This window comes from Canis lupus, chromosome 33 (genome assembly GCF_048164855.1).
Source record: "Canis lupus baileyi chromosome 33, mCanLup2.hap1, whole genome shotgun sequence".
Taxonomy (NCBI): Eukaryota; Metazoa; Chordata; class Mammalia; order Carnivora; family Canidae; genus Canis; species Canis lupus.
The window spans coordinates 11642102-11669970 of record NC_132870.1 but is presented as its reverse complement, the minus strand read 5'-3'; the positions used below and the strand labels follow the sequence as shown (position 1 = coordinate 11669970).

Here is a 27869-nt window from a genome sequence, read left to right as displayed (position 1 = left end):
CTCGGTTTCCTAGTTGCCACAAGGGACACGCACCCCTCCTCGACCCGCCGGCGGCTTACCCGGTCTCCCGACCCCACCCACCTCCCGCGCGCCCCTCCATTGGGCCTAGTGTCAAGGCTTCGCGGGGGGCGGGGGGGGCGGGTTGTCGCCTCGAGCCGCCAGTGGCCCAAGGCGACGTCCCTCCAACCGCGCGCTGCTCGAAGTCACCCAAACCAAATTGCAGCTGCGCGGAGGCTCGTTCCTGCTGGAGCCTGTGATTGGCTGCGACCGAGGGCCCGGCGGCCGGCGCACCGCCTCTCCGGGCGCCGATTGGCCAGAGCTGCCGTCAGTCAGCGGGGGCGGACTTCCCCTCTCCATCTGGCTCGCTGCGGGCGAAAAATTCTCGAGATTTTCCAGCAGGAGAGCCAGTGGCTTGCTAGGTGCTTGCTCCAGAAACATCGGGGAAGGCAACCTGATTTACCCAGCAGGAAAGCCCCTTCCCCGACCTCCGGTAATCAATTAGAAAATCCCCAGGGACGTAACCATCGCGAGGTAAGAGCCTAGAGAGCGCACGGCATTTATTTCTAACAGTTTGTGATATTATTTCTAGGCAGGGTCGCACCCCTGCGCCCCGGGGCTGCGGAATCGAGAGTAAACGGAGCGGTCGTCAGGGAGGGGAGGGGAGATAAATGTAGGTTCAGATCCCCCCGCCCCACAGTCAGGGTCTGGGCTCTCCGTGCGCCGCTTTCTGCCTTTGGACGAAGGTCCAGAGCAGCGTGTCCGGCAGGGCCCACCCCGGCTGCGCTGCGGGCCGCGGGCGTTTCCCAGCGGGACCCCCCTCGCTCGGCCTTGAACTTGACTGCAGGCTGGAGGCGCCACCCAAGCGAGTGAAGTAAGTCGGGGTTGGAAGGAAGGAGGGACCTTGGATGGGATGGTGGAAAGGGCGGGGGCTGCTGGTTCGCGGTTCCCGGTAGCGAGGCTCGGGATTGCCCTGCGCGCACCCCGGACTCGAGGATGCTGCAGGGGGTCAGCGTCGCGGCGCCGCCGCAGATGCGGAGGGGGTGAGGGAGACGTGGCGACACCCGAGATCTGTGCGCCGAGAGGGTGGTTGGGAGGCGGAGACTGGGCGGCGGAAGGTGCTGGAGGGAGCCCAGCCATCTGCAGCGCTGCGCGGGCGGGAGGGTGTGCTTCCTGCCGTGTATCACACTGGCTACTCCTCTGTCACAGCCTGCGAGCCAGCCCAGGATCCCGAACTGTCCAAGGGTGAGCGTTTCAGGGGACCAGAATAGAGCAGGATGCAGAGCCCTGGTTCGTGTCGATCCGAGGATGTGCGTTTTGCATTGCCAGGAGAGGCCTTGTGGCTGCTGATGTTTTTTTTTAAACGGTCGCTTTATGTAGATTAGAGACTTCCCAGGAGGCGACAAAGACTAGGCTCCGCGTGGAAATAGCCAGGGAATTTGGAGTCCCTAAAGCTCCCCTGGCGTTTCTGAGCTTCAGACTGAAAATGCGCAGCAAGGCCTCCCAAGCCCTTTGCACCCATCCTTCACCAGTACGGGGGAAGGAATGAGATTGTCGTCGGTTTCAGAACGAGTGACAAGTGAGACGGATTATAAAGGTCTTGAAAAAGAGTAGTGATGTCATGGTATTAGAGGAAGAGAACAAATGAACCACCGGGTGATAGTTACAATTTTTTGAGTAGTGAGTTCTTGCTAATGATTTTTTTTTTTCTTGCAACTGTAGTCACTATTTACTGATGACCAACACAAGCACCTCCCTTGACTGGAATCTTAAAGAGGAAAGAAGAGGGAAGATATGCTGTTGATGTAGTATAGAATGTCAAGGAAAATCCCTTAAGTGAAGTGTAAAGGTACAGGTTTGGAATGTGGTCTGTGAGTCATATCCACATTAACAAAGATGTTTTAAAAGATATCTATGGAATTAGAACAATGAATACTTCTGCTCTGACTTTCTTTCCTCTTTTCACACATCTAAACATGTTCACATCAAACCCAAGGGGAATCATTTAGGGTTTTTATTGTTGTTCTTTCCCTCCTGTAGACCTGTTAGAGTTTCTTTCCCTTCCTCCCAGCAGAGTACTGATAAGCCATTGGAGTCCACATTTCCTGAAATGCTTTTGGGAGTTTCCAAACCATTTGAATTTAATTGGGATGCATGTTGTCTTTTAAAAAGTTGATAAAGGGGATCCCTGGGTGGCTCAGCAGTTTAGACCGTGATCCTGGAGTCCTCGGGATGGAGTCCCACATCGGGCGCCCTGCATGGAGCCTGCATAGCAGGCTCCCTCTGCCTATGTCTCTGTGCCTCTCTCTCTCTCTGTGTCTCTCATGAATAGATAGATAAAATCTTTAAAAATAAAAAAATAAAAAGTTGATAAAGAAATATTTGCTTTGTGAATATTAAAATTAGCTTATATTTCCTTTGCAGAAGTTACTGATGTAAAGATACCGGAGTGCTGCTTTATAATGGGCAAATATGAATACTTTCTTAAATATCTTTGCTGGGGGGATAAATCTAAGCAGCTTTCTCTAGTACGGAACTGTAGAGTGCCTGAATAATTTTGGCATGTGCTTATAATTAACAACAATAAATTGCCCTTTTGACCTGCTTTCAGAAGTCAACAGTTTAACTCAAATCCCAAGTGCATCCTTCTGCCAGAGAGAGTGAGTGACTCTCTTATCCAAAAATAAATCTGGACAGCTGAGATATTTAAACCATTGAGGGGTTATAAAATGGGAGTGATATGAAAATGTAAAATTGGCATAGCAATCTTGTAGCTGTGTATGAGGCTTTTTATTTTTAAAGATTTTATTTATTTATTCATGAGAATACACAGAGAGGAGAGAGAGAGAGGCAGAGACACAGGCAGGATAAGCAGGCTCCATGCAGGGAACCTGATGTGGGGAGTCTGATGTGGGACTCGATCCTGGGTCTCCAGGATCAGGCCCTGGGCTGAAGGCAGCGTTACTGAGCCACCGGGGCTGCCCAATGCTTTCTATTTTTTTTTTCTTTCTATTTTTAAATCAAGTATGTACTTCAGAAGTTTACTACAAACCAAATGCATGTTTTTCCCTTCCTGATCGATTTCACCTGAGATTTCCTACTCTCAGGATGTGGGTTTTCAGCAGTGCCCTCATGCAGAATCTCTGTGCCTACTCTCGTGGTCTCAGAGCTTATTTCGAATTTAACCCTCTTTGCTGAGAATCCTTCCTGCTATTCAGAATTGGTGAACCAGGCGCCAAATTTTTCACTTGTCAAAAGTTCTGTCTCAGGACTTTAAAGTATCAGATTAAACCGATAAAGCGTTAAGGAAGAAGATGGAGAAGGCCTGGTCACACAAATCAATGTGAAAATGATGAAAAAGGAAAATGTTTTCAGGCATTTATTTATTGATAGCACGTAGAATATATAGGGTTTCTGTTATGTACATATGTATGCGCTTATTCACACATTTAAAAAATGTGATAAAAGTAAATTTGTGGGTCATACATTTTTGTTTTTTATTTTTTTATTTTTTTTAAAGGTTGTATTTATTTAATCATGAGAGGAGAGAGAGAGAGAGAGAGGCAGAGACACAGGCAGAGGGAGAAGCAGACTTCATGCAGGGAGCCCAATGTGGGACTGATACTGGGACTCTAGGATCATGCCCTGGGCCAGAGGCAGTGCTAATCCACTGAGCCACCCGGGCTGCCCACATTTTTGTTTTGATTGGGAAATAAAAAGGAATTTGGTAAAGTTTGGTCTAGAAGGAAGATTGTCCCCCCTCCCTCTTTGTTCCCTTTTGGTATATGACTATCATTATAGTTTAGGTTGCTGATATAAATAGCCTGTTCTGTCACTAGGATTCCAGCCAAGTTTTTATTTTCTTGCTTAGCATAGTTTTTTTACATTTTATTTTTGCTAGTAGAATATGATGTGTGGGTAATGCAGTCTTATGTTCTTTGTTGATTTAACTCTAGCCCTGACATTTCTGTGTCTTCAAATGGCTTTCAAGCAGGATAACTTCTGCCCCTTGACTCTTTTGGATGACTTTTACTTTCAAAGTTTGAATATAAAAGTTAAAATGAAAAAAAAATGGCTTATAAAAATAAAGTAGCCTTGATTTCTGACCGAGAGATTGACATAAAGGATTCCTGAATAACTTTTTTTGGTTTGCAGAATGATTTAAGCACATGCCAATTTATAATTGCTGAACTGACAAATAATAAAATACCTCTTACGTGTTTGTCAGTTTGTTCTCCACTCCTTTTGTTATGAAGAACACTTAATGTGTTTTTTTCACCCCCACACAGGCTTGGGTTTTTTTTTTTTTCCCCACATCATATAGTATATTCTCCTATCTGCTAGTCAGTGTGTAGTCATTTCTGTGGGCATTTGGAGAACCGGGGACAGCTGATTGGCGGATTCCTAGCTTGAATCTCTGGAGGAAACTTTTCTTGATGTGCAGATTTAATTCAAAGTTGTTTTTTAGCTTGGGAACACAGGTCCTCTTTGAATTGTCACCCTGGGGAATATGGAGATAAATATGATTTAGTTATATTGCATTGGAAATACACAAAGTCACCTGCTTGCGTAAGTGGTGCTGATCTAGCTTTGTAAACTGACTATATATCTGGCTCACATTTCATCTATGCCAAAAGCATTCCCTAAAATAAATGTTTTCCTATGACTATTCCCCTTACTTTCTGAGATTATTGTGCAGATAATAAATGAGGAAGGAGGCCAGGTTGATGATTGATTTTAGAGCATGCAGGCTTTTAAAGGAACTGCCCAATTTACATTTTATTTCATTCTTTTTTTTTTTTTTTTAAGATTTATTTACTTATTTTGATGGGGGAGAGCAGAGGGAGAGACTCTTCCAGTAGACTCTGCACAGAGCGAAATGCGAAGCTTGACCCCCTGCCTGAACCCATGAGATCAGGACCTGAGCCAAAACCAAGAGTCCAAAGCTCACCTGACTGTGCCACCCTGGCACCCCATTTTATTTCATTCATTTTTTTTAAAGATTTTATTTATTTATTCATGAGACACACACACACACACACACACACACACACACACACACACACACACACAGAGGCAGAGAGGCAGAGACACAGGCAGACGGAGAAACAGGCTCCATGCACGGAGCCCGATGTGGGACTCGACTGGATCCTGGGACTCCAGGATCAAGCCCTGGGTGGAAGGCAGGTGGAAAACCCCTAAGCCACCCAGGGATCCCCTGTTTCATTCTTTTTTTTTTTTAATTTTTTTTTTAAAATTTATTTATGATAGTCACACACACACAGAGAGAGAGGCAGAGACACAGGCAGAAGGAGAAGCAGGCTCCATGCACCGGGAGCCCGACGTGGGATTCGATTCCGGATCTCCAGGATCGCGCCCTGGGCCAAAGGCAGGCGCCAAACCGCTGCACCACCCAGGGATCCCCCCGTTTCATTCTTAATAACGTTTCCAGTGGATATTTGTTTCCTGCTAAAAGTGCGACTCTGTCTTGTTGTTTTATTTTTGGAAGAGAGAGAGTAGACGAGTACCCTAGAAGAGCTGCAAAAAAATTTACTTGTTATTTATTTGCTTCTAATTCTAGAATGCTGTTTAAAGAGGTGAACGACTAAAAAAGTGGCCCAAGGCCGAATATAGAATATAGAACACATGATTTCAGATTGAAGCCAAAAGAATAGTACTTTGTTTATACAAAAATAGACTCCTTATATTGTGTACCTGAAACTAATATAATGTTGTATTGTCAGTTATATCTCTATTTAAAAGAAAAAGGAGTAGAACTTCACTGATTTCTGGTGCACTCTTCAAATATGAGTGGTTTCGAACAAATGCGCCTTAAAAGTTTTATTTTTTTACTGTAAGGTATAAAGCTGCTTTGTGAATTATCTCCATCAATAATCAGTACTTAGAGGATGCCTGGGTGGTTGTCTGCCTTCAGCCCAAGGCGTGTGTTCCCGGAATCTGGGATCCGGCTCCTTGCAGGGAGCCTGCTTCTCCCTCTGGCTGTGTCTTTGTCTCTCTCTCTCTTTCCGTGTTTCTCATGAATAGATAAAGAAATCTTAAAAAAAAGAAAGAAAGAAAGAAAGAAAGAAAAGAAAGAAAGAAAGAAAGAAAGAAAGAAAGAAAGAAAGAAAGAAAGAATGAATCAGTACTTAGTTCTCTAGTGTAGATGGTATTATAGTTTGAGACTTCTTCACAAGTCCTTACCTTTATTTAACATATTATTGCTGCTGAATAAATATATAATCTTCAATCAGAAGCAAAGGATTAAACACCTTTTTTTTTTTGTAAATTAATGTGTTACTTCTCTTTGATACTCGATAACCGGAGATAGTATGTCTCCTCTACCCCTAATATTGTCATAGAAGAAGTGAGTTTCAATCTTTTAAAGTAATATAATGCTAATATCTACTGTTTTATTTACTGTTCCTACACAAAGCTAGACTGATTTCCAAAAATTTACTTGAAAATGATTATTTGAAATCTGCAATTCATTTACCTGTGCATTCACTCAAGCTGGGCTTTGTGTGTGTGTGTGTGTGTGTGTGTGCCTTATGCTAAGATATATTTTTTCAAGTCCACTTTTTATTGTGAAATAATTCAAACATACAATTGAGAGTGATATAATGCCTGTATACCCTCCACCAGCATGATCAAATCTTGACATGATGCTATCTTTTCCATTTGGTTTTTAATACATAAAGTAACAGAACAAAGCACCGTGGAGTTGAACTTTTGCCTTGAACCTTATTTGTATGGAAAACTGCCAGAAACACAGCCCTTCCTGCAGGGGTGTAGAAGTTCCTCCTGACAACACCCAGGGGAGGATTCAGCTTTGGGACAGAGTCCAAAAATGGAGGTGCAAAGTAATAATTTCAAGGAAATGTAGTCTGGTCTCAGGTGCTAGCTGCTGCTGTAGTAGTCCACAGCCAACACAGGGGCTAGGCTGCTGGGCTGGTGGATTGCAGACCAGTATCTGTTAACGTAAATGCACAGATCAGTTGCTCATAAGTCACAAAGGTGGTGCCACCAGTACCAGTGATCACACACATCAGAAGTGGCTCATCCATGTGCCTGTGACGGTGTTTGCATGAACAATTCTACATTAACCATAGTAATGAAGTACATGAAGTTTAGTAAGTTGACAAATCTTGAAACAGAATTTAGATCCTAGATTGTGTCTTTGCTAAAACTTGGGCACTCTGAATACGGAACTGTCATAACTATTCTATTAACCAATTACTTTCAGGGCTCCTAGGTGGCTTAGTCAGTTAAACCTCTACCTTCCACTTGGGTCATGATCCCAGAGTCCTGGGTTTGAGTCCTACGTGGGCTGTCCACACAGTGAGGAGTCTGCTTCTCTCTCTCTACCCTTTCCCCCTGCTTGTGAGATCTCTCTGTCTCTCTCTCATGCTCTCTCAAATAAATCATACATAAATAAAATCTTTAAAAACAAACAAAGCCAGGTACTTTTCTTATTTCTTTCCCCCTAAGAGACTTCGTTACTGTTAACATTTGCCCCTACCTTTTCTTCACAGCAATGGAGTTGATGAAGGGAAGACTATGTAGTTACACCCATATTCTGTGTTCTTGCTATGGAAAAGTGTAGGCCTGCTGGGTTAGCAGGGAGCTGGCCTGAAATACAGAATCTCAGTTCCACCCTAGACAAACTGAATCAGAATTCGCATTTTAACAAGTTCCCCAGGTGACTGTAGGTTAAAGTTTGAGAGACACTTGTTCTATATGACATACACATATTGCCACATTTTTATAGATTTTAAATACTGTGAAAGGGGTAGGTAAATCAATTTGGTTTTGATGCACTGTTCCTGGAAGTGGGCTGTTGGGTGCCGCATTCTTTATGGCCTTATGTTTTGGTAATATCTAATGATATATCAAGAATTGTATGTGCAATTACTGATGGAGTCTCTCTGTCTCTCTCTACTCAGCTGCATCATTTTTCCTGAAGACATTCCATTATTGTTCTAGAGACCTTTCCCTTATCCCTGAACTCTTTGGAGTTGAGTTATGTCAACAGCTGCCTTAATTACTTTGGTTAGAAGTGGTGGGAGCCACGTGAGGAGGAGAGTGCTGCTAAGCTCCCGCCTCCTGCAGGACGACAGGCGGCTGACACCCACCTGCCACGGCTCCACTTCAGAGCCTCGGTGTTCGCGGTTTGACCCGGATGGTAGTGGGCGTCCAGCCACCTGGGATAATTTCGGGATCTGGGATAACCGCATCGACGAGCCCATTCTGCTGCCGCCCAGCATTAAGTACGGCAAGCCGATCCCCAAAATCAGCCTGGAAAACGTAGGCTGCGCCTCGCATATTGGCAAACGAAAGGAGAACGAAGACCGGTTCGACAGCGCCCAGCTAACAGATGAGGTCCTGTACTTCGCGGTGTACGACGGGCACGGCGGACCCGCAGCTGCTGATTTCTGTCACACCCACATGGAGACCTGCATCATGTATGTACACTTCGTGTGTGCTTTATTATTATTTCTTAGATATTTTATTTATTTGAGAGACAGAGAGAGCATGGGCAGGGGGAGGGACAGAGGGAGAAGAAGGCTCCCTGCTTGCGGGGCTCCATCCCAGGACCCTGGGACCGTGACCTCAGGTGCCCCAAGAATGCCATTCATTACTGATGATTATCACCTTTCCACAATGTATGTTCTTAACAACTCCCCGGGTGACCGCATTGACCAGAATCAACTGCACTTTGATTTGTGATCATTTCAAGCAAAGTAACATAAAGTACATGAGCGCATGTACTCTGAGAAGCATTTACTCCTACCAGTGCATGGCAAATAGTACTTCAATAAATGGTAATTCTTCTTTCAAGGGGTATGACTAGCTTTAGTTGATTGACATTCATATGGAGAAAATGCATTTAATGAGGGTATTTTGGAGCTCTTTAAAAAGTTCATTTACTGCAGTGATAAGTAATGTATTTTGGGGATCATACGACTTGAATTAAAAGAGGGGGAGAACATAGGACTATGTCTTCGTGTGTATAGTTAATTATGCCGTGAAATTGTTATTCGTGCTGTCATAAGTCGATTTATTCATATATTTTTAAAATTTATTCATATTTTTGAACTTAGTGGTGTATTTTTATTTGAGGGAACTTTTGACCTCTCAGGGTTGTGGATAGAAAGTATTAATCTTTGAGCATGGAGACTTGGACTTTTATTTCATTGTTCTTAAAGGCTTATCTCCATGCCTAGTTATTTCCTAACTTGATTTGTTTGTTAATCTGTGGATTTTAAGCATCTGGAAGGCAAACTATGGAGGTCTACTGTATGGAATAAAAGCTAGCCAGAGGGACCTAGATGAAGAGAAACCTTAATAAGATGATTGTTTGGGACTCTCTTCCTCTCCACAAAGGGATTTGCTTCCTAAAGAGAAGAACTTGGAAACTGTGTTGACCTTGGCTTTTCTAGAAATAGATAAAGCCTTTGCGAGGCATGCCCACCTGTCTGCTGATGGTAAGTAAAACAATCACATTCCTTTGGGTCCTGGGGCATGTCTAGTTAAAGGAAACAATTTAAGCCCCTTAGGGTTGGGAATGTAAGTTTATATGTGAGGATGCTTATGTTGAAAGTGATTTTGAATAACTTTAAATGCTGTTTGGAATCCAAAGTAATGTTAGTACCTCATTTTTAAATGAAGTATATTGGAGAATTTTTCAACAATTGAAGCTCTAAAATGGTTCTGATATTGAATTTAAATTTTAAAAGGATGAAAAAATGTTAAATTTGCTCTTTATGTGAATAGGAGATCCATACTATGGGAGGGTTTACTGTTTTTGGTTTTTTAGATGAATCTGATGAACAAGTACTAAAATACACTATAGGGTCATCTCATTTAGCTACGAAATAATTGTCCAGACAAGAAGAAAATTGCTAACTGGTCCTAAGTAAGAAAAGACAATGGCTAATATGCACTACTTTGTTTAATTAAAAGAAGATATGTTTTCTCCCACTCCTAAACATTATTTCATCTTGCATCTTGTGGTAACTAGTGATAGTTTTGTTTTTATTTGTTAAACACAAGGGCATGACAGCTGAATTTTTAAAATTTGTGTACTGTATGTCCTTAAATTTTAAAAGTAAAATGTTTCTGATTTTGACTAAATTTATCAAAAACATTCCGAAAAACATAGTGTTTTTCATAGAAACATAGAAAACTAGTGTTTTCTAGTTAGTTGGCCCCCAAATCTTTTGCTCTTAAAGGTAATCTTGAAAACTTCTGCAGTGACCATGTAAAACTTCTGCAGTGGCCATGCTACAGACCCCTTAACTGATGAGGAAGTGAGTAACGCAATATTAATCTGTGTTTGGCTCCTCTCTTTATTTAAAGGAAGTCAAAGCACCAAAGAAATGAACATTTCACAATTTTCTATTGGAGAGCATAAGAACGGAAAGCCTCATTTCACTGATAAGGCCAGTTACAGAGTGAGGGGCTGGGATTTCCCTGGCACCCACAGTGGCTTCTCTCACGGGCATGTTCATGATGAGGGTTCTAGAGGATGACAAGGTGGCTCTGTTTGCCATCTTATAAGATTTTTCCCGCCCCTTTTTTGAGAACCTCACTGTTACCATAGTTCTTGGAAAAGCATCAGAGTCCACTTTCTTTGTTCAGGGATTTGTTTTCTTATTTGTAGATCATTCGGCCCATTTTCTCTTCTTCATTCCTTTGGACTTTTTTCCTTCCAGCTGGCTCCTCACCTTTGAAAATAGAGGTTGAGAGAAGGTAAATTGTAGGTATAAGATTGAACTCTTGTTCCTAATGGTAAAACATAGGAGGTAGAAGAGAACAGTCAAACACTTTCTTATAGTTTTAATTTTATGACTCTGAATATTGGCATGCTCTTTTTTCATTCATAACCAAGTTGGCTGTATCTCACTCACACCAAGATGTTTATTGGCTGTAGTGCAGGTGGTGTGCACCAGCTGTTCTGTAAACAGGTAGAGCCTAACAGCTCTACCTGTCATAAGAAAACCTGAGTTTACCATGGGAATGTGGGGGCCAATGATCAAAACATTAACCCTTCATGGGTGCAGTCAGTCCTTTGGTAAAGAATCTCATTGACGAAGTTGCTTAAAACTGAGATTCAGCATTAAATATGAGAGGACCCCTTTCATTTTATTAAAGAATAAATTAAAGGGAATTTTATCAAAGAATAAATAAAGAATTTATTAAAAAAAAAGAATTTATTAAAGAATTGTTAAAGGGAATTTTGAACTTTCTGAAAAAATTTGTTTAACTTCCCTACCTTAAGAGAAACTTTCTGAAGGTGCCTTACTCGTGGCTGTACAAAGAAAGTAATCCTAAAATGCCTAAAATGTAATTTTTAATAATAAATTTAAACTCCATTTAACTTAGTGCATCTGTCATACGCTTTGAGTTAATGATCTCAGAATTTTCATAAGATAGCCTCAAATTTAGTTTTCATTCAATGGCCAATTGTTTGCAAGTATAAAGGAGCACAACAGAATGAAACCTAGTGTGCTACTAAAAGAAAGGGTCTACTATGACATTGTTCTTAAATCTTGTTTTGTGTGTATTCTTATAGATCACTTGGTCTATGTGTGTGTCTTTAAATAAGAATTTTGAGAACAACTTTAAAATTTATTCTTAGTAAGTTGCCAAGGCTTTTAACATTGCTAAAAATTGCGTTTTGATATTTGGGGCCTATTTTATCAAATATATTAAAGTCACTGAAGATAGATGCTGTAAGTTGTTTTAATTTTTCAATTTGTGAATTAAAACAAATACTGTTTCAGATTTCAAAGTTATTTAAATTAAAAACTTTTTTTTTTTTTGGTTTTTAGTAAGAACTGAAGCTGTATCAGTATTATAAGAGTGGATAATATTCTTTTTGGGATAGATATAGGATCCAGTGCTAGTTAAATAAAATTGTGAAATAATACAGTTTGCCCTCTTCCAGTTTTTTTTTTTTTTTAACTTTTCTATCAGCATTAGTCCCATTTTCCCTCCTTGAGCCATTCCAATGAGCAGTTTAAAAGTAGGGACCATGGTTTATTCATTTTGAATCTCCAGTGCTCGGCACCCAGTATAGAATCTGGAAGGTACTCAATCATTATTTGGACTGACCTGATCTCCATGCCTGTTCTTTCTCACCAAAGTTATTACAGTTTATTATTTGATTATCCAAGAGCTGATTTAACCAAATTTTTAAAAGAAGATTTTACTTATTTATTTGAAAGAGAGAGAGAGTGAGCAAGAGAGCAAGCAAGCATGAGCAGGGGCAGGGACAGAGGGAGAGGGAGAAGCAGCCGCCCCACTCAGAGGGGAATCTCCTCAGGGCTTGTTCCTAGGACCCCAGGATCTCCACTTGAGCCTAAGGCAGACACTCAACTACTGAGCCACCCAGGCACCCCTGATTTAACCAAATTATTAATGTATATGTTTTAATGAGTTATCACTGCTGCATGGATTTGAATTTTAAGTAGGGGAAGCCTGAAGAGAGATTGGTTAAGCCACAGGAATAAGTCAGTAATAATAGAATTTGGGGTATAAATGGGAGGAGTACCCCTCAATTATACTATATTAGCTTTCTTGAGAAAAAGTGAATAAAATAAAGTGAACATAAAACGTTTTCTTCAAGAGTTTGGTCCAAAGCTGTCACATCTGCATAAAGTGTTTCAAATTATCCCATTAGCATTTAAAATAGTTACTATTTCAGTTTAAAATGAGGGGGTTTGAGGAGACTAAAATCAGAATGCCACTTGCCAAAAACAGCAAGAATCTTGCCCTTATGAAATTGCTGGCTATTTTTATTGATTTGTTGACACATTTTGAAATTACCCTTATTTATGAAGATAATTTCATCATCATCTTTAGGCATTTTTGTATTCAATTTATGCCAGTCACATGTATTTTTACAGTTAATGAAATCAGCCAGTAAATTCCAATGATGTCCCATTACTCTGCTGTTTATCAACAAATTGTCACTTAAAGCAAACGGGGTGGTATAAAACTGAGATTATATCCTTTACATCCTATAAACTCTTCCAAGTGTTTCTAGATTGCTTAAGCCTTGAAAGCAGCAAAACTCCCCAAGAGACAAATGGATCAAAAAGAGAAGACTTGCTCTGACGTTCAGAGCGTGAGATGTTGGTGGCAGCATCGTGAGTCCTGTTGGAAACTTCCGTGCTCTTCACATTACCTGATCTCTACAGAATAACCAGTGTCAGAAAAGCAGTGTTTTCTAGTACCCTTCTTATACTGGCAGCAGCCAAAAGCAAAAGGCAATAGGGACAATATAGAAGAGATACTTATTGTGCTGTTACTGCTTCAGCTCATTACTTGGATTTTGGTGTTCATGAGTCATACATGTCTAGAACACCCACATTGAATAAATATTGAAACTGTATTGATTTATATATATTATCATTTATGCAGTAAACAATAATTACCCAGGGGGGGGGTTATGGTTTGCAAAGTAGAGCTTTTACTCTTATGTTGCCATTCAAAAACTTGATCATTTTTCTTTTGATATGTTGACCTGCAACACCGGGGAAAAGAGAGCTGCAGAAATACCCGTTTGATGAATTCCATAAACTCATCAACAGGCACTAGAGCTCAAGAGCCTTACTAGCCTAAATTTAAACAATTAATTTAAATTAATCAGTCTACTAAAAAAAAAATGCCTTCAGCATCATTAACAAATATGCTACTTCTTGTATCTGGTATAGGAGGTGCTTTGATTCCTTCTTGATCTATATTTGAATCCCAGTAATTTGGTGGTATACTGTAGTGTGCATCCTTCTCTAACTATGGACTATTTGTCAGATACAGATTATTCACTGCTGTACCCATGTATTTTCCCATTAGTTATTGGGATAGTTCTGATATTGGTACCAAACAAATTGACGGTGCCCTTTATTCAGCTCTGTAAAGGTACTGATTTACTTCTCAGGACTAACTGTTAAAGTGTGTGTGAGTGGTGTGCGTGTGTGAGGGAGAGAGAGAGTATGAGTGTATAGATGTGTATGTTATACCGTGTATGTGTTTTGTATGCCTGCATTTGTATATAGTTTTTCCTATGGTGGGACACTGTGAAACTAAGAAGTTTTACTCTGTGATGAAAAACTAGATTCAACTACAAAATACCATCAACTTGGGCAAACTGAGTCTTGAATTCATTGATTTGGCACCTCCTGGAATATGATATAATTTGCCAGTGAAATTTTCATCAAAATAAAAACCCTTCCCCTTATTTTGCAGCTCTTTCTTTGCCCTCCCCTGTGTTGCAGGTTTGTAATGTTTGAGCACAATTCCTGGGTGAATTTCCTATTTGCCTCTGTGCGTGTTATTTGTGGCAGAGAACTGTGCCCGGTCAGCAGCTCTAGACCTGGAGCCCGTGGACACTATATGCTGGGCTTCAGTGGAAAGAGAGATCTGCTTAATTTTGTCCCAGGTGAAGGAGTCCAGCGGTTCCTAGCCTGGACTACTGGAAGGTTCCCACAGCCTCTTTGTCCCATTAGTTGAGATGACTTGCAGTAGGAAATGTCCAGTGAGTGTTAAGACCTTATTGAAAGATGTCTTAGTTTTATAGTTTTTGTTGTTAGGGTAAAAAGTGAGAATTTTTACTTCCATGTTAAATGCTAAATGAAATAAATGCTTATTTAATATTTATTTCTTAGATGCTTAGCAAGCCAGAACCAACAGTTAGTTTTGAAAACTTTCCCATAAATCCTGGGATTTTGGAACTGTGAAGTTGGATTGGTAAAAACTCAAGCTCTTTTACATTCCCGGATGGCAGAGCCATGAATTACAATAGAATCCTAAGCAGCGAAATTTGGAAGTTTTCATTTACGAAATTTTAACTGTTTTGCTCTAGCTAGTTAAAAACCACTTTTTAAAAAGCAGCTGCTGACCATTTAATAAGCAAAGGAGAGTAATACTAAGTTCCCTGGACAGGTAGCATCTGAGTGAATGCCTGTGCTCTTTTGTTTGGTGCTTCCCCATCATTGGAAAAGATCACAGTGGTCAAACTGTGAATGTTATCTCATATAACATTTTGGGAAACTCGAAAGTTAACTTTTGTAATATGAACATCACTGATACTTATGCTAAAACATGTATTACGTTACACAATGACAAATAGGTTATATGTTTTAGCATCGCTGAGATCCTACCTTGCACAACAGTTCCAAAATCAAAAGATCAATGGGAAGATAGTGCAACTATAAATGCTCTTTCTTGATAAATTAGATTCAGCATGGATATAAAAGATTAATTAGGGTTTATTAATGTTTTTTCCATTTCACTTTTCTGATTAAAGCAGGCATTTTAATATACCAATTGGAAAAATATAGTTTTATATCTATATATCTATATCCTTCCAAATGCACTATTGATAAAATTTTTTTAAAGTGTCTTTTTGCAAAAACAAAACAAAACAAAAAATTGGAAAGATTGAGCCTCAATCAGTCAAATCAATAGCATTTCATTTTTCCTAAATCTACCTTTTAAAAAGAAATCATCTTTGGATGATCACCTGAACATTTTATTTCGATGCTTTAAAGAATTAACCATATTTTTGAAGACAATACCTGCTTTAAATAAGTTATCTTTTCAGTTTCTTCCAATTTGCTTTACCTTGTAGCCCTTAATTTCACAGTATTCTCACTTTTGGCAAGGCTCGATGCACCTTCAAAATTTTTAGCAAGTGATAAAGAACTTAGAACAGATGCGGTTTGAAGAAATCAAAGAAAGATAAAAAAATGCAGTTTGGATTGGATGAAGGAAACAGTGGCGACCTCCAGCCAAGTGACATTTAATTTTGTTATTGGTCAGAGAAAATTAAATGTGAATATATCAAGCGTTTGGGAAACTAAAATGAATATTATTCTCCACCCCCTGTATTTTCCTAATATAATGATGGTTGTAACTTTGTTTCATGTCTGGGGAGGACAAAGATAAATAGAAAAGAATGTGAACCTTTAGCCATTTTAGGATTTTTTTAGTGAACATTTGTAAAATTAAAACAATTGTAGAAGGAAAGAATATAAAATACAGTGCTTGAAGAGCAAAGGATACGTCCTTGTCATTCTTGCTTAGCTTATTAACTGATAATACTTTGACAAGATCGGAGTAAGAAATGGAAGAGAAAGCCTTCTAAGTACATAGAGATCTCAGGAAAATCAGCTTGCCTGAATGAGCTCAGTAGACGTAAGAGTCATTCTGCCATTTTAGCCAATCTAATTAAAGTGTAATACTTTTAATACTGGCACCCAATGTACACACAAAGGTGTCATAATTATAAGCTCGAGTCAGCTTTAGTTTATATGAATAGAGGCCGTTTGGAGACTGTGATGCACTTTTTACCAAATTAGGTTAGCGACTTTTTCTATTTGCATGGAGCCTTGTTACTGAATTAAATACTTCCTTCTCTGCATGCTTTTACTTACATAGTTCATTTGCATTTTATTTGCATAGATCTAGTTAAATTAGAATGATACGTTTCAGCATTAGTTTAACATGCCTGTGTTTTGTTTTGTAATAAAAATTCCATATCCAATCATTTGACTGTCACTGACTTATACTCTTTTTCATAATGTTTGCAGCAACCCTTCTGACCTCTGGGACTACTGCAACAGTAGCCCTGGTGAGAGATGGTATTGAACTGGTTGTAGCCAGTGTTGGGGATAGCCGGGCTATTTTGTGTAGAAAAGGAAAACCCATGAAGCTGACCATTGACCATACTCCAGAAAGAAAAGATGAAAAAGAAAGGTACCACCTCCACTGATCATTCTATGAGGATGCTGTTTATATAGTTCAAGATAGAAATGAAACCTTACATTTTATTTTCCATTTATCTTAAGATTTTATTTTTTTTAAAGATTTCATTTATTAATTTGAGAGAGAGACAGAGAGCATGAGCAGGGGGTAGGAGCAGAGGGAGGAGAAGCAGACCTTCCGCTGAGCAGGGAGTCCAATGCAGGGCCAGATCCCAGGACCCCGGGAGCATGACCTGAGCGGAAGGCAGGTGCTTAATTGACTGAGCCATGCAGGCACCCTAAAACCTTGCATTTTAAACTGATTCATCTTAAGTTTAATCGTGCCTTCATTTCCTTTCTTTCTTGGACCAGGATCAAGAAATGTGGTGGTTTTGTAGCTTGGAATAGTTTGGGACAGCCTCATGTGAATGGCAGACTTGCAATGACAAGGAGTCTTGGAGATTTGGATCTTAAAACCAGTGGTGTGATAGCAGAACCAGAAACAAAGAGGATTAAGGTAACAACCTACAACATTTGATACACTAGCAAAGAATGAATGCAGGATTGTTTCTAGCTACAGGCTTTCTTAGAAGACTTAATTGAAGCCAACATGACTTTTTAAAAATATGAGTAGTTGGGCAGCCCTGGTGGCGCAGCGGTTTAGCGCCGCCTGCAGCCTAGGGTGTGATCCTTGGGCCCCGGGATTGAGTCCCACGTCGGGCTCCCTGCATGGAGCCTGCTTCTCCCTCTGCCTGTGTCTCTCTGCCTCTCTCTCTCTCTCTCTCTCTCTCTCTCTGTGTGTCTCTCATGAATAAATAAATAAAATCTTAAAAAAATATATGAGTAGTTTGTGGAAGGATAGATGAATTCTTCAGATAAGAAACTGGCCTACTGTATGATGAAGTGCTTGGTTTTTGCTTTATGCTGCTCTGGAATTCACCTGTTAGAATGGCTCTACGGCCCTTCCTCAGCTGCACCTGATCATCCAGTATCACTACCGCTTGGAACCTGACCTTCACTTCCCTTTTATGCCAGGCTAAATAATTGCCCGCCTCCATTTCTCGGACATCTTTTGCGTTTTACTACTCAGTGCCCCATTACACTACACTTCCCTCAACATACACTCAGTTGTGAGCTGACACTTCCCTCTCTGCAAGTGCTAGGCTCCCAACAATGGCAGCAGGTGATTGTTAATTGAATGATTTATTTATTTATTTTAAAGATTTTATTTATTTATTCATGAGAGATAGAGAGAGAGAGGCAGAGACACAGGCAGAGGGAGAAGCAGGCTCCATGCAGGGAGCCCGATGTGGGACTCGATCCTGGGTCTCCAGGATCAGGTCCTGGGCTGAAGGCGGCGCTAAACTGCTGAGCCACCCAGGCTGCCCAATTGAATGATTTCTTATCTTATACCTACCTCACTTATGTTCATTTTGTCTAACAAATACTTACAGAGGGTTTACTATGTGCCAGGCTCTGTTTAAAATAGCTAAAACTACTCCATTTTACAGAGAAAACAAATCTAGAGCATAGGTGAACTTAACCTATGTTTGCCTCACCAAAAAGTAGAGGCAGATTTCAAACTCAGGAGGCCTGACTCCAGTGACTATGCTCTCAACCATTGCAACGTGCTACCTCTCATCATTTGGCTGTCTAGCTTTTTCTTTTGTGGTGTTACTAAGTAAATGTTAGGTTTGTCCATGGTGGTTGATGCCGCATGTTGCTAATTTTGCCCCAAATCTAGGCCTTCCATTTTCACTGTTAAGCTTTGAAACATAGAAACTCTCAGCAAATAGATAAAATCTTTGACTTTTGATGATTATTCAAAGGCTGAGTCTAGGTATTTGGTTCTGATTACAGCTACATCATGCCGATGACAGCTTCCTGGTCCTCACCACAGATGGAATTAACTTCATGGTGAATAGTCAAGAGATTTGTAATTTCGTCAACCAGTGCCATGATCCCAACGAAGCAGCCCATGCAGTGATTGAACAGGTGACCTAGAAGAGCTTCTGCTAGAAAAGTCCCAAATTGGGGTGGTGTGGGGGCAGGGTAAGGGATGAGGGGAGAACCCAGGTTCAGGTCTTGGTACAGCCTGGAGGGGCTGCTATAGGCTTGAGATTTCTTTGAAATCTGTGTTTTGGCTTCAGTATTACAATGAATTTTACACTTGACTACATAATATTTCCAATTTTAAGAAGTTTTACGATTCAAAAAAAATTTTTTTTTAATAAATCTCCCAAGTTGTTAAAGTAAAATTAGTGTGCCAGGGAATGTGCTATGTTTCTTTTTTGGATTTGTACACACCTTGAAATCATAGTAATAGCAATAGTAAATTATAGTGATAGTTAATAGGAATATCACATACTATATGTCAGACACTCTTCTATTCACATTTTAACTCATATAATCATCACAGTAATCTTCTGAGGTTAGAGCTACTATTATCCCTTTCCACAGATGAGGAAAACCAAGGTACAGAGGCTGAGAAGTTAAGGATCATATTCAAGATCACAAAACCAGGGACTCCTGGGTGGCTCAGTGGTTGAGTGTCTGCCTTGGGCTCAGGGCCTGATCCTGGACAGAGTCCTGGGATCGAGTCCCACATTGGGCTACCCACAGGGATCCTGCTTCTCCTTCTGCCTATGTCTCTGCCTCTTTCTCTGTATCTCTCATGAAGAAATAAATAAATGAAAATCTTTTTTTAAAAAAGGGATCACAAAACCATTAAGTTGCAGAACTGGGCTTCAAACCCAGACAGCCAAGCTCCTGGATTCAACCACTGGACCATTAAACTAGACTGTTCCAAGTAAATATCCAGTATAGGGATACTCTAGCATAGTCAATGTTTGGTTTTTAAAAATGGATGTGTGAAAAAAAACAAACACATTTAGAAAGATGTATGGATAGGTTATGTATTAGTACGTCAATCAGAGCTAATACTCACTAAAGAAAATGTCAAGTTTCCATGTGCTATTTAATATTCTATATGGATAGATAGATCTTTGAGGTTATAGTCATCACTGATCATTAGAATCATGCTTTAACAGCTATTTTTACATTTCTCAATTTTTACATTTGCAACTGAGAAGGCAAATTTAGTCCAAACTTTTTTTTTTTTTTTTTTTAAGATTTTACCTGTTTGAGAGAGAGAGAGCACAAGCAGGGGAGCAGCAGGCAGAGGAAGAGGGAGAAACAAGCTTCCCGCTGAGCAGGGAGCCCAATGTGGTGCTGGATCCTAGGACCCAGGGATCATGACCTGAGCTGAAGGCAGACACTTAACTGACTGAGCCACCCCTAGCCCAAAATTTTAAAGGCTAATATTTTGTAATTAAGACATAAGACCTTACCTAAAAAGCATTATTTGCTTGAAAATAGATGGGCAAGGATGAATTGTTCTTTTGATTACTATGTGTGTTCATGAGATTACAGAAAGGGGCCCAATCCCATGGATGATCACTTCTTTCCTAATTTCACCTCTAAGTGTGTTCTCATTCACATGGGCAGTGATATTTTAATGACTGTGTGCTATTCTGCTATAATTGTATACCTTAATCCATTTACTAGTTTCCCTAATAGCAAATTTAGTTTATGTTCACTTTCCCATATTATACAGGAGGGAACACTGTATAAACATTCTTGTATCTATTCATGCATATCTATTCCCTTCATATATTATTTTCTTAGGTAAAATTCCTAGAAAATTGCTAGGTAAAAGGATACACTATATTCTAAAACTTTAATAAGCTTGCCCAATTGCCCTCCAGAAATGCTATTCCAATTTAAACTTTTCTCTAGTATGTTTATAAATTTTTGTTTCTCCAAATGCATATGGTTTTTTGCCAGTTTGATAGGTAGAAAAATCAAATTTTAGTGTTATAAACTTGCATCCTTTTTCTTTGTTGGTGAAACTAATCATTTGTTAGCATTTGTGTGTCTTGTCTGTGTAAAGCTTTTTTCCATTATTTTATAGGCATATTTGTCTTTCTCATGGTTGTTTTAACAACTTCCTATATGTTAGATATATTAGTACTTAGATGTTGCAAAAAAAATTTTTTTTTTGGTCTTTCAATTTGTTTCTAAAACTTTTTAATATATGTTTTAAAGATTTTAAAAATTTATTTATTCATGAGAGACATAGAGAAAGAAGCAGAGACATAGGCAGAGGGAGAAGCAGGCTCCCCATGGGGAGCCTGATGTGGGACCTGATCCCAGGACCCTGGGATCACGATCTGAGCCAAAGGTAGATGCTCAACCACTGAGCCACCGCAGGCATCCCATAAAACTTTTTTATATTTTGATGCTTTTTATATCAGATATTTTTATCCACCTTTTCCCTCACAGTTTTGGCCTCAAGCTGTTAATTCTTTTGAAATACATTTGCTGTTGAATATAATCACAGGCACATCTTACAATGCTGACTATGTCATTTGCTATTTGAATTAGTTCCTTTTTTTTTTTTTTTAAAGATTTTATTTATTTATTCATGAGAGACACAGAGAGAGAGAGGCAGAGACACAGGCAGAGGGCAAAGCAGGCTCCATGCAGGGAGCCCGATGCGGGACCGGATCCTGGGACTCCAGGATCACGTCCTGGGCTGAAGGCAGGCGCTCAACCCCTGAGCCATCCAGGCGTCCCTTTGAATTAGTTCCTAGAAGTGATTTATAATTTTCCTACTGTAGGAAATTTAGTTTATGCCACTTCTCCATTTTGTAGGGAGCATAATGAACTTTGTCATTTTATCTTATACACATTCATTTCCTTAGGTTATTACTTTTTACCTTGTCTTTAGTCTCTATGCTAAATGCTTTATTTTCTTCTTCAAGAGCTGCATATCTTTTATCTTAGTCCACCAGTATTTCTGTTGCCCAAATTGCTACAGTGGAATATAGTTAATACGATTGTTTGGGGGTGGGGGTGGGGTGGTCATCTGTTATTCTATGTGCGATCTAATAAACTGTATGAACCTTGATACATGTTGAGTGAGTCATGAACCACTGCAAAGTAAGTGGGTAGTAACTGTATTTTGAATGAGATTATAACCTTCCAGAAGAATGGTAGTTTTTCTCTGTACAGACTCTGATTTTCCATATTTTTCTTTTCCTTCCTGTCATACCTTGCAGGCTATACAGTATGGTAGTGAAGATAACAGTACTGCAGTAGTAGTGCCTTTTGGTGCCTGGGGAAAATACAAGAACTCTGAAATCAACTTCTCATTCAGCAGAAGCTTTGCCTCCAGTGGACGATGGGCCTGATTGCTGGCTATGACTTTGAGTTTCTGTGGAAGTGTTTTTCACTGAGTATGTCAAGCAACTTACTAGATCAAACAAGTCAGCTGTGCCTGGGTTATTCTGTGGTTCACTAGATCAGTACACAAGTCAGTGTAAATGTAGTAACTATTTACATAGTAGTTTTTCATAAGTATCTGCCATATTTATGTTCAACTGTACAAACTCAGTATAAATGTGTAATTCAGCTATTGTGAATCTCAGAGTTGAGTGAGCAAATGAAAAGTGGTTTTGACACACTTGCTGAGTGTTAAATTTCTAATCATGAAAACTCTTAGGCAGCTACGAGTTTCTTTTGATCATTTTTGTTCTTTATTCATTTGAACAGATTTTTGCCTTCAAGCTATTTAATACTAGTAGGTATTGTGATGGCTCTGCAATATGTTAGCTGCCGGTGTTTATTTTTAATAGTTCTACCAAGGAGTAAGTGTGAAAACTGAGTCCTGTGTGACTATATTTTGTATTCTAGACCACTTACTGGTAAATTTCACAATGCAAAAGACGTTAATGCAGACACTATGACACTGCAAAATTGTATGCATATTTACAATAGTGCACTTTCGTATTTCAGTTGTGGCACTTGGGCTCCATTCCCCCGACCCCCTTCATTCCTCTTCTCCTGTAGCTAAGAGTGCTATACAGATATATAAGACTATTCCTTTATATCAGAAAAATATGTACAGGGTGAGTCTTTTGGTCAAAGCTCTACAAACTTAAATACGACGGTATCAAGTATTTTGTATAGTTTCCATTTGTCATCTCTGTTTTGTGTTCTGTATATAGTATGTTTATGTCACTTTTTGTATAGAGTAAGCAAGTTGGAAAATGTGTCAGTAACAATAATAGCACATTGACTAATAATGCTACAGACAAAGTGTGAGGTTCATGTCTCCTTTTTGCTTATTTCTATGATTCATAACAAAGAATAAATCTAAAATATCAAAGCATTCTATATTTCAGCTTGCTAATGTAATTTAGGAATGTAAAACTATTCTTTATATCTGCATGTAAGTTTGCTGTTAAAATGTGAATCTCTACATGCGTGTTTGGAATTATATCTGCGGTTTATCTTGGCAGACAATGTAAATTTGTTGTTTGTGTGGGTATATGTACATCTGTAAATTCTGGAGTAATAGAGAATTAAAGGGAACAATCCTGCATAGCTCCTCCACCAGTTAGCTTTAAATTATTAATATGTTTATCCCCAAGGACTCTTGACAAATGGAGGGCAGTTTTATAGCAGAGAACCAATGGTTATTGGCAAGTGAGGAAATAGAATTAAAATGGCTGTAGGAGATACTTTATGGTGGGTAATTGATGTGGAAAACACAGAAGCAGACTAGCATGTTGAAGCTACATTGCTATATGGTAATTTGCAAATAATAGGATGTGAGAAAAATACTGAGTGTTAAGAATAGCGTGGAGTTTTGTTATAGAAACAAACAAAACAAGAAACCAAGAAGATGAGAAGGTTGGCAGAGTGTATAGCTCCCACTCTCAGTTCTCATGGTTGGCTTGTTTTCTGTCTTTATGTTTTATTTAAGGTTTGTTACAAGGAAGACGGCCCAAAATATTCACACCTTCTCACCCCTTTTTGGTAATGGAAGAAAATAAATCTTGAGTTTTCCTACACATATTAATCAGAATTTTCCTTTGATAAAAAAGGTGACAAAGAAATATTTCTTTCTTTCTTTTTTCTTTTTTCAAGGAAGCTAAAGTAAAAAAATATTACAGAAAAGAAAATAGTCTCCTGTTCATTGTCTGGGAAATGAGGAACCAAAGGTAGGCTAAGAAAGCTGGAAAACTTTCTTGCTCTTTCTGAATTAGGTCCCTAGAACCTCCATATGGAATATAGAGAGTATGGAGAATTTCCAAACTCATAAGAAAATGAAAACTCTAAAGCACAAAATGACATTCTGAAAATGGAGGTTTCATTTTTGATTTGAATTCTTTATTTTTTTATTTTTTTATTTTTTTTAATAAATTTATTTTTTATTGGTGTTCAATTTACCAACATACTGATTTGAATTCTTCACATGACTATTCCTCTCTTTAATTTTCAAAACTAAGGGTGGAAGTAATGTTGTCAAGCTCAGAAGTCACTGATGCACTGAGGGGAATTGCCAGATTTAACAAAGAATTTGTAGGATTGGATAGGCCTTGGTTTGGGGAGGATTTTGCTCTGCTTCACCTGAAAATCTTTTAAAACTCGAAATCAGTCAATTTTAACTAAAGCATAAAAACATACTGGTGTTTACTTTTTAAACAACAGTATTGAAGTATAATTTGTAGGTTACCCTAATCCACAAAAGATGATAGGCCTACATGTATTAGGCTTCTAGGTCTGTTACAAGGAATTATGCAGATAGTAGTGAAAAAAAAGACTGTTCTAAATACCATTTTCTAGTTATAACTGTGAATTTGCCATGTGGCTATTACCATGTGGGTGTAGGTATAGTACAGATTATATTAATGTAATTAAACTTAAATCCATTATAATTTACATTGCTTTTCATTTATATATAGTATATAAATCATCTTTATCAAACGTGTCGCCAAACTATTTGCCAACATTCATTTGGCAAAATATTCTTAAAATCATGATTTTTCACATGTACAGGTTCTTAAGTACCTAATACATTCAAAACTAAATGCAGTCCTGCTCTCTATTAACTGTGTATGTTATAAATTTTTGTGTTTAAGTGCTTCAAAGTCTTATGAAAAAAAAAATAGTTTGTTTTGAAGGGAACAGTTTTGAATTTCTGTACCCTATGATGTGAACTTCTCTCAAGTTCCAAAAGTAAAAGGAAATTACATGCCTTGAAGAATTATTAGCACATAATCTAACTAGAAATTATTTTTTCTTTTTTCTTTTTTTTTAATAGAAATTATTTTTCAAAGTGGAATTTGATTTTTTTTTTTTTAAAGAATCTTGGCAGAGAATGATTTGGCCTATGCTAACTCCTCAATATCAAGACATTTAGTTTCCTTTCTTTCTTTTCTTTTCTTTTTTCTTTTCTTTTCTTTTCTTTTTTTTTTTTTTTTTTAAGATTTTACTTATTTATTCATGAGAGACACAGAGAGAGAGAGAGAAGCAGAAACACAGGCAGAGGGAGAAGCAGGCTCCATGCAGGGAGCCCGATGTGGGACTTGATTCTGGGACTCCAGGATTAGGCCCTGGGCTGAAGCTGGCACTAAACCGCTGAGCCACCCGGGCTACCCTAGTTTCCTTTCTAAGAATGGACAAGGATTTAATTTTTTTTTTAATAAATTTATTTTTTATTGGTGTTCAATTCGCCAACATATAGGATTTAATTTCATGGTAATATGATAGTAAGAAAATGCTTCAAGGAGGAGTAAGGGGAAGGGATGGTTAAAGTTTAGTATCAAACAGTTAAATACAAACATGGATTTGTATTTAGCACTTCAGTTGTTCACATACTCTTATCTGTGGAAAGGGACATAAGATTTCGGTTGGATTACATTTATTGTATTTATTAGATTCTGGATTTATTAGTCATCTGGATGACTTAAGCAGAAATAAAATGTCAGAAATAAAATGTCATGTCTTTGTATGCCGAATTCTGACTACCTACCTGCCTGTTGCTTTTGGCATATGGAAGGAGACCCATGGACTCTGGCAGCTCCCGCTGGTTGTTAGACCGTTGAAATGGTCCACTGACGGTCCGTGGAGTGTTCTGGGCTGTGAAACCCTGCGGTTCTTCCACCTCCAAGAATTACTTATCTGCTGTTGGATTCCAGCTCAAAATTTAGCAGTTTAATGTTTCCCAAATTAATTTCTACTGAAGTGCTCCTGTGTACATTGTTTTAAAACGTAACCAAAGTGCTACTTGAGTGTACTTTGTACTCTTTCCTAGTGAGTTGATGTAATTGCTGCTTTGACCACTGTTTTAAATGTATGTACTAGCAGACTAAATGTATGTGAGCAGACTAAAATCATATATCTCAGTGTTCAAAACACCATTTTAATAAGGTACATCCATTAAACACTTTTTAAAATCCAAGTGTGTTTATTTGGAACCCAGACTCCCAATATTTATCATATGATCTGTGGACACTGACATACAAGAACCAGTGAATGGTTGGCAATTTAGTAACCAAAATCAGGATGTTTGAAAAATTAGTTTGAAGAATCTTTGAAAAAAGCGTATATACTTATCTATTGAAATCTTTTTGATTTGATCTGAAACAAAATTTGTCTTTTATTTTCCCCTTACAGAATACTTGTTGGTACATCAGAGAAAAAATGGTCATGATGATTTTCTAATAATTTGCATGTGGTATATTTCACTGTAGCATTTCTACATATTAAAAAAATAGAAATAGGTGTTTGGCAGTGATCCTGCAGACCTCAGCAGTGTGCATTTAACATAAAGAATTTTTAATGTCCTGTTGTTAATTGAATAGTTGGATTCCATTTGCACAAGGATCTCTTCTATATTGTATTCCCTGAAGGTAACTTGGTAAACTCTGTGGCAGTAGAGATCTGTCTGTCCTATTTTGTTCAAATTCCAAACCTAGACGGTTAACTCTGTGAACTATCCTAACAAGTCAGATTTGTGCTTAAAATTTGGCAGAGGGGGTCATTATTTCAGGATGACCTTTAGTTTTAAAGCCATACAAATGCAGCTGTGTCCAAATTACATAGGAATAGCGGGGTCCCTGGGTGGCGCAGGCCCAGGGCGCGATCCTGGAGATCCGAGATCGAATCCCACGTCGGGCTCCCGGTGCATGGAGCCTGCTTCTCTCTCTGCCTGTGTCTCTGCCTCTCTCTCTCTCTCTCTCTCTCTCTCTGTGTGTGACTATCATAAATAAATAAAAAAAAAAAAAAAAAAAAAAGGAATAGCGTAGGGAGCATAGAAGTCTTAATTCTGTGTGTAGTCCGGGCAAACGTTCAAAGCTTAATCCAATTTTCAAAAAGGATCATGTCCATGTATCACTCCTATAGCTCTAGCATCTCCCGTGCTCAGGAATATGGAAATACATTGGCATTGCACATATAATTGATGCATGACATTGGAATGTGAAATGACTCCATTTTTATTAAGAGTTGTTTCATTTAAATTCAAATCACTCGGGCAGCCCCGGTGGCGCAGTGGTTTAGCGCCGCCTGCAGCCCAGGGTGTGATCCTGGAGACCCTGAATCGAGTCCCGCGTTGGGCTCCCTGCGTGGAGCCTGCTTCTCCCTCTGCCTGTGTCTCTGCCTCTCTCTCTCTCTCTCTCTCTCTGTGTCTCTCATGAATAAATAAATAAAATCTTTAAAATAAATAAAATAAATTCAAACCACTAATTGGCAAATATACAATTCCTTAGAGCATCATCAGTTACATATATATATATATAGTTCAGAATCTTGTTCTGAACAAAAACCTAAAAGAGCAGAGCTTCATAGATGACTCTAACCGCTTTCTTAGAAGATGGAGAAGCGGAAATGAATATTAAGGGTCTCTTTTGCATATATTATCTCATTCTTCACAACAATCACAGAGAAGCTTTTCTAATTATCCTTTATATAGATAAGGAAATGGAGCCTCTGAGCAGCTAATAATGGCAAGATCCAGTTCAGACCCCTTTGGTTTCAGTCTATGTTCTTTCTACCATAACCTTTTCTACGTTAGCAAGAGCCAAACCAACTCTACTAATCAAACGTCTATGAACATCCATTTGGAGAAGACTCCCTGGTAGACATGAAAAAAAAAATGACAAGAAATGACCCAGAAACTCTAACTTAGTGGATGGATGAGCGTATTTGAGATAATAGCTGAGCATATATCACAAGAAATAAATTAGGGTAGAGAACCAAATTATG

General features: G+C 39.0%; 1 protein-coding gene and 1 long non-coding RNA gene across 4 annotated transcripts in view; one reads left to right on the top strand and one right to left on the bottom strand.

Annotated features, from left to right (window-relative positions):
• The first annotated feature begins 333 nt into the window (after nucleotides 1-333).
• PPM1K (protein phosphatase, Mg2+/Mn2+ dependent 1K) lies at nucleotides 334-26064 on the top strand. 3 transcript variants are annotated; one of them, XM_072810684.1, is made up of 8 exons: nucleotides 334-531; nucleotides 1720-1846; nucleotides 7944-8462; nucleotides 9385-9485; nucleotides 16599-16764; nucleotides 17124-17268; nucleotides 18612-18746; nucleotides 21875-26064. In XM_072810684.1, exons 3-8 carry the CDS (start codon nucleotides 8023-8025, stop codon nucleotides 22004-22006), a joined length of 1119 nt encoding a protein of 372 aa, XP_072666785.1. In that variant the 5' UTR covers nucleotides 334-531; nucleotides 1720-1846; nucleotides 7944-8022; the 3' UTR covers nucleotides 22007-26064. The 3 variants fall into 3 exon arrangements, with proteins under 3 accessions (XP_072666785.1, XP_072666784.1, XP_072666786.1); XM_072810683.1 differs by lacking the exon at nucleotides 1720-1846 and having other exon boundaries at nucleotides 335-531; XM_072810685.1 differs by lacking the exons at nucleotides 334-531; nucleotides 1720-1846 and adding an exon at nucleotides 1139-1242.
• Nucleotides 10345-27869, bottom strand: part of LOC140623924 (uncharacterized) — an 88103-nt gene continuing 70578 nt past the window's right edge. The window contains exon 4 of the long non-coding RNA XR_012023448.1: nucleotides 10345-10727. This is a non-coding gene — a long non-coding RNA (uncharacterized lncRNA). The remainder of the gene's footprint in view (nucleotides 10728-27869) is intronic.